Genomic DNA, 6,644 nt, shown 5'->3' with positions numbered 1-6,644 from the left:
ATAAAAAAATTATTAACATATATTTTAAAACAAAAAATTATTTAAAAAATAACCATAACCACATTTTCAAATAAATTAAATACATCTAATTATTTAAAAAATAACTATAACCACAATCCCAAACAAATTAAATACATCTTTTTTTTTAAATGTCCTTGGTGAGAGCTACCAACGCCTGCAAAAACCGAAAAAGAACTCAACATAAAATGTTATTTTTTTTTCTTCTCTATCTCTGTTATTTTTAGATGGGTTCTATTAATAGCTCGAGGAGCTGCGACCAAGAGGAGCAACTAGCGAGGAGGAGGAGTCCTGCATGCAGGAGCTACGGGAGGAGAGTCTGTCATGGGTGGTGGCTGCTCTCGGTTCCTGCATGGTGGAGCTGGTTGGCCGGATCTGATTTGGTTGAAGGTTGAGTTAGTTTTTCTATTGTCATACATGGTGGCTCCTCCTGATAACCATGCTGAAGGGTGGAGCTGTTGGACAGGATGAGAGCCTTTTGTGTTGCTGGTGGTGAGGAGTTGCTGGCCGTGAGTTGAAGGGAATGGCATGGTGTTGAAATGGGAGGCTATGGGTTTGTAAGAGATTTAGCAAAAGACATAATGAAAAGGAAGCGGCGGCTCACCACTATGGTCTCTAGTGATTACGGGGAAGAAGATTGGAAAATGAGAGACTATGGTCTCTAGTGATTACGGGGAAGAATGGAAAATGAGATGATGTTCTTGTATGCTTAAAACTGTGAGGGAGATTGTTATCTTGGATATAGACAGATAAAATAAAATGTCGCGTGGGGCCTATTGGTTTCTCAGTATGGTGATATTTTTCTAGGCAGTGATGAATAAGAGTTGGTCTCACAACAAAAACTTATGCACAATAGAGTGGGAGATGGTTGATTCTTTTTGTTGAAAATAAGCGGGTCATTATATAAATGTCGTAATTGAAAACTGCGATAAAATTACAAATCCCAACTGTGAAATTTAATCAAATATTACATTTCAGAACAGCGACATCCTAAAAGTATTCTGCTTCACTAAAACTACTTTTTGCTTGTATCATTCTTCCATGTGTTTGCATTGTATAGGCTAATTGCCTAATTTATCCAGCAAATAATCAATTAATTGCAGCTCAGGGAAATTCAAAAGAAACAACATCAAAGAAGACATGGTATGACTAACAATGAGGCCGTGCCATTTAGAGTTCACCGGTGCAGGTGTACAAATCTGGCAAAACAAAAGGAATAAAAGAAATGCACGTAGAAAAACGACAAAACAAGGGGATATGAGTAGAAAGGCATCATCAGCTAAAAAGAAACTTAATGATCACGATATACTGAGTTTCTTCTCTTTTAGATAAAAATATGAAATTTTATTAAGAAAAATAAAGAAAACAAAAGAGACATGTAAAAGATTGAATTTACAACAGCAGCAGATTAGAAAGACCTCGACCTGATGTAACCTTGAAACAATTTGCAAGGTTGGCCTCTGACAACTTGTAACATTATTGCTTTCGACTTGCTGCCAGAACTCATCGAGTTTTGGGTCCATGTAGTTGATAAACAAATTCACAAGTGAATAAGTTAAAAGTGAAATATAACAGGACAAGATGAATAAAGCATCCATCAGGAGATAGGAAGCTGCGAAGAAACAGACCGATCAGATTCTATCATGGATTTGATGTAGAATTCACCTGCCTTGTATGATGACCTAACCATGGGGCCAGATGCCACATATCGAAATCCCTGTATCATCCAAAGACAACAAGAATCACACAAAAAATCCTAGTATAGGTCTCAGAAATCCAAGCATCGGTAGATAGTTTTAACTTAACAGACAACTCAAAACTACTGGCAAATTGGAATAGGATGCTGCATCTACAAACATATCAAATTGATAATCAATGCATGTCCAGTATAGTGGCTATTATCACTGTAATCAAATATCAATACATGTTTGAGGAATCTGAACATATCAGATCAATATCACTAGATGTGCAATACTTCCAGCAGTACACTGAAACTGGGAAGGAAGGCTAAATCAGCTGAAAGCTGATTTGTTATACAGGAAAAAGGGCACAAGGCAGACAAACCAAAGAACATTGGACATGATTTCTTTGACCAAGGAAAAGGGCAGCATCAATTGTGTTCAATGCACTAAACTAGCATGACTGTAAAAATATATAGTTGAAAGGGGGCTTTTATCAGGAGTTGACTCATATTCAAGAAGAATAGCTTGAAACTCAATCTATCACAATACTAGCAGACAGACAGTGGCAGAGGCGGAGAAATTGCTAACATGTTCAGATTTTCAACTTTGTCCAATACAGTTACTTCATAACAGAGCTAAAGAGGGAGATCAAGTAAACTAGTCTGTAACATAAAATTAATAAATTAATAAAAAAGAGACATCTAATTTGTAACAAGTGAACTACTATATCCAATATCTCATGAATTAATTTATTTGGAAGTCCAGGCAACCAAATTAGGTCATCCACAAACATCAAGCTCTCAATAGAGGAATTGAGACCAGACAATGAAACGAGAGATATGCTTGAGAAGCAGATTAGATTAATTCCATTCACCAAAGAACTTAAGTTTCACCAGAAAAAGGTATAGACAAAAGTAGCCAAGTTCGAAATGGTACTTTCATCTGCAATACTTGAATATTCCTTCTGACATACGACACTTCTCCCAGTTACAAACAGATTAGTGCAAGTGGCGGAGCTAAGAGATATTTTAAAGGAGGGCCAATAGTCAATTTACCATAACATTTTTTTAAGAGAAAAACAAAAAATCAAAGACACACCCATGTACATGCACGCACTATAGCTTTAACATCTACATGAAACATTAATATCTAGCATGTTAACAATAATAAGCAAACACTCAATTCCAGAATATCTTGAACATTCTTATATAGAAGAGAAATTGAAAAATACCGATCAAGTAGCAACAAGTTTAAAAATTTAACAATAAACTATATTTTGAACATATGTGTTAAGCTAGTTGTAGACACAAAAAAGAAGAAGATGAAACCATCCAAGAAAAATAACTAAAGTTGTGTACTAGATAAATAAAATAAAAAATTTAAAATTAAAAGATATATATAACAAAATAAAACCCTAAGAAGTCATTGCACTGTTACTCATATATAAAAATAAAATACATGCAGCAAATTAATTACAACATGGAAAGCAGCCCCTTGCCTCCCCACTCACCGCCACGGATTCATATTCATATTCTAGCATACATAAGAACCAGTTATTTAAAAAGTCAAAAAGATTGATCCAGTATGTGTGTTTTCCTTCATGGAAAAGAATCAGATCCCCCACGTAATACAAAACCGAAATGAAGGAGCGGACCCAGAGATTAGCTGTTATTAAAAGTACTTTGAGTGAACATAAAGAGTAATTCACAACTTGGAAAAACGGTGTAACCCACAACAAGACAAATCAGCCCACTTTTTAATCCATTATTTTGTTAATGGCATAAAATTTATACCAATCACACAATGCTTGGGCCTTTTACTTTGCAAATTAACCACATAAGACAAGATGGAGCAAAAATGAAATTGTATGCGTTAACCAAAAAATCTATAGTACAACGCAGAAACATACCATTTCCATGCCAAGTGTTCTATACTTCTCAAAAGCGTCAGGAGTAATGTATTCAGATACTGGCATATGACGCTTGGATGGTCTCATATATTGACCAAACGTCATCACATCAACACCTGCTGCTCTCACCTTCTCCATTGTTTTCACAACTTGTTCAGGCGCTTCTCCACAGCCTAACATTATTGAAGTCTTGGTAAGTGTCCCAGCTGGAGCATATTCTTTAGCCATAAGTAAAACATCTAAAGATTGCTTAAAATTAGCACGATGATCCCGTACAGAACTTTGAAGCTCTTCAACTGTTTCAATGTTGTGAGCAAAGACATCCAGTCCTGATGTTGCAACTTTCTCTACACAACCACGGTCTCCTCGAAAATCAGGAACTACACAACCAAAACATTTGCTAGAACCGTTACAAAAATAGCAGAGTAGAAAAAAAATCCTCAATGCCATATCAATCAAACATACCCAAGGCTTCTATCAACATGTTTGGCTTGAGTGTCTTCAACTTATGCACAGTTTCCGCAAAATGCCCACTTCCTTGGTCAGCCAAATCATCACGATCCACACTCGTAATCACAACATAATCCAAACCCCAAGACGCAATTGCCTCCGCTACATTAGTTGGCTCATTTGGATCAGGCGGAGGAGGCGTCCGCGACGTCTTCACATTACAAAACCTACAACAAAATAAATACAAACATTCTACATTCATTACCCTTATTATTCATCCCAAATAACTACAAATTTTACAATTATTACCGGCAGCCACGAGTACATGTATCGCCGAGTATCATAATCGTAGCAGTGGCAGTGCCGGTTTCGCCACCGGACCAGCACTCCCCCAAATTAGGGCATTTGGCTTCTTCGCAAACAGTATGGAGTTTCAATTCTCTCAATTTCTTCTTAATCTGAACGTACTTTTCGCCACCTGGAATGGCTTCTCTCATCCATGTAGGTTTTGGGAGTGGTTTCTTTTTGGTTCCAACTTCGACGGAGTAGGTGTTGTTGGATTGGAGGTGGATGAAGTCGGAGAGAGTGGGAGATTCCACGGCTAATCGAGTGCGCAGACCCGCTAGGGTTTGGGAGAATTGTGGGGGTTGCTTCGTGGAGGATTCGACTGTGGAGGAAGAGAAAGTTCGATTTTTAGCTTTGGTTGTTGTGGATTTGAGGGTGCGAGTTGCTAAGGATGTGAAGCGTGACTGCATTGTTTGATTGGAATAGAAGGAGGAGGCGGTGGCGGCGAGGAGAGAGCGTGGAGAGGTTGAGGTGGAGGGAGGGATTTGGGTGGTTGGTCTTGGTCGTGGGGTGGGATTTGCAGTTTGCGGCGTCTCTGGAATGTGGATGGCAAGTGGCAAGTTTTTGTATAAAAACAAATTAACTCAGTTAGAACTACGTTCTTCCGAATACTATCGAGTTCGGACCAGAAAAAAATTGAATGTAAAAAGTTAGGTGTAATCCTCTCTCGCAAATCACTATTGAGGTTTTTTTTTTTTAATCCACGTTTTATTATTTTTTATTAAATTATTATATTTTTATGAAAAAAATTATTAATCTGGTGATTTAGTCTAGTTAACTTGAAATTTTTTATTAATTAATTTTTTTAATATTGAATTAATTAAAAATATATTTTATAGTTTATTTTTTTACTTTTTATTTTGTTAACTTAGAATCAAATTGATTGGGTTGTTTTTAGTATTTTTATTTTAATTATTTTTTTAATTTCACAACCTAGAATCAAGTTGATTGGGTTGTTTTTAGTGTCTTTATTTTAATTATTTTTTTAATTTCACAACCTAGAATCAAGTTGATTGGGTTGTTTTTAGTGTCTTTATTTTAATTATTTTTTTAATTTAATATTGTGTGTGATTGAAAATTAAATTTTGATAATTTATTTTGATTAGCTTTTTAATTGAGTTAATTTGGGTTCACTTAGCTCATTTTTTATATCATTTTTTATTAAAACTTTTACAAATTTCATTGTTTAATATTGAATTTGACAGGAGCATTTCAAATTAAATTAGGTTAACCTAAGTTAAATTATGTTATTTTTTTTATTTTTTTTTCTACAAGGTTATCTCGATCTAATGAAGGTCATGAGTTTGACGGATTAACTAAAGTTATATTTTATGTTTCTTTTCTAAATAATTTTTTTTATTCTCGTGTTTTAACATTGAACTTATTAGAAATTAAAATTTATAATTTATTTTGATTTGCTTTCTATAAAATTATCTCAATCATGCAACCTGAGTAGCAGGTTTAACTAATTAACCCGGGTCATCTTTTTAGATCTTTTTTTAATTGTTTTTTTCAATCATATCATTTAATATTAGATTAGTTGAGAATTATACTTTATAATTTATTTTGATTTGTTTTTTTATAGGGTTATCATAATGTCATAACATGGGTCGCGAATTTAACATGTGAATCCAGGTTAACTCAAATCAATTCATATATGTTGTTTTGTCAATATTAAAACAAGATATCATCTTGAATTTTTTTAATTAGATTATGTTTTTAGAGAATGTGTTGGTTGCTTTAGGATTTACAAAGTTAATTAGGTTACACTAGGTAAACCTTCACACGATTAAGTTTTTTTTAATTAGAAAAAAAAACATTAACAACATCTAAATATTGTTTTTATTTTCAAGAAAAATTTAATCTGATTTGTAAGGTAAGGTGGATCAATTATCTAGTACTATCTAGATCTTAAAAATAATGGTATTGTTATTAAATTTGACATAACAAGTTAAATTTGAAAACTTTTAACCAAATTCTACAGTCGACGTAGATTTAAAATTAAATAGTGTAAAGGTTGTCTCGGTGTATCCTTGTTGACTTGGTAGGTCCAAATAAAGAAAAAAAATCACCATGTTAATCCTAATCAAGCCACTAAATCGTGACTCAAAGCATAGACTCCATTTGAATCATATAACAGATGTAGGATTTCTTCTTCAAGCATTACTTTATTTAATATTAATTTATCAGTTTTTAGGATAAGGTTTTACGTGTAATTTTAAGGAAAAGATAGAAAAAAA

The 6,644-nt window shown here is 34.1% G+C and overlaps 1 protein-coding gene across 1 annotated transcript; it reads right to left on the bottom strand.

Moving 5' to 3' along the window:
• Nucleotides 1-1,276: 1,276 nt before the first annotated feature.
• On the bottom strand, nucleotides 1,277-4,964 carry LOC105123889 (lipoyl synthase, mitochondrial). Its single transcript, XM_011023656.1, has 4 exons — nucleotides 4,369-4,964; nucleotides 4,075-4,286; nucleotides 3,610-3,989; nucleotides 1,277-1,735 (listed from the first exon to the last, which is right to left on the bottom strand). The coding sequence occupies exons 1-4, from the start codon at nucleotides 4,812-4,814 to the stop codon at nucleotides 1,616-1,618; spliced, it is 1,158 nt and encodes a 385-aa protein (XP_011021958.1). The 5' UTR covers nucleotides 4,815-4,964; the 3' UTR covers nucleotides 1,277-1,615.
• Nucleotides 4,965-6,644: the final 1,680 nt, after the last annotated feature.

Source organism: Populus euphratica, unplaced genomic scaffold, assembly GCF_000495115.2.
Source record: "Populus euphratica unplaced genomic scaffold, PopEup_1.0 scaffold12.1, whole genome shotgun sequence".
In the NCBI taxonomy this organism is placed as follows: domain Eukaryota; kingdom Viridiplantae; phylum Streptophyta; class Magnoliopsida; order Malpighiales; family Salicaceae; genus Populus; species Populus euphratica.
Note: the sequence above shows the minus strand (reverse complement) of the source record. Positions and strands in the feature narration are given on the sequence as shown.

Bases quoted from the DNA above. Each gene is read 5' to 3' on its own strand.
- LOC105123889 (XM_011023656.1), bottom strand. From the start codon at position 4,814: ATGCAGTCACGCTTCACATCCTTAGCAACTCGCACCCTCAAATCCACA. The intron at 4,287-4,368 runs GTAATAATTGTA...ATTTTGTTGTAG, and splicing joins ACATGTACTCGTGGCTGCCG to GTTTTGTAATGTGAAGACGT. The intron at 1,736-3,609 runs GTATGTTTCTGC...TGGATGATACAG, and splicing joins GAACACTTGGCATGGAAATG to GGATTTCGATATGTGGCATC.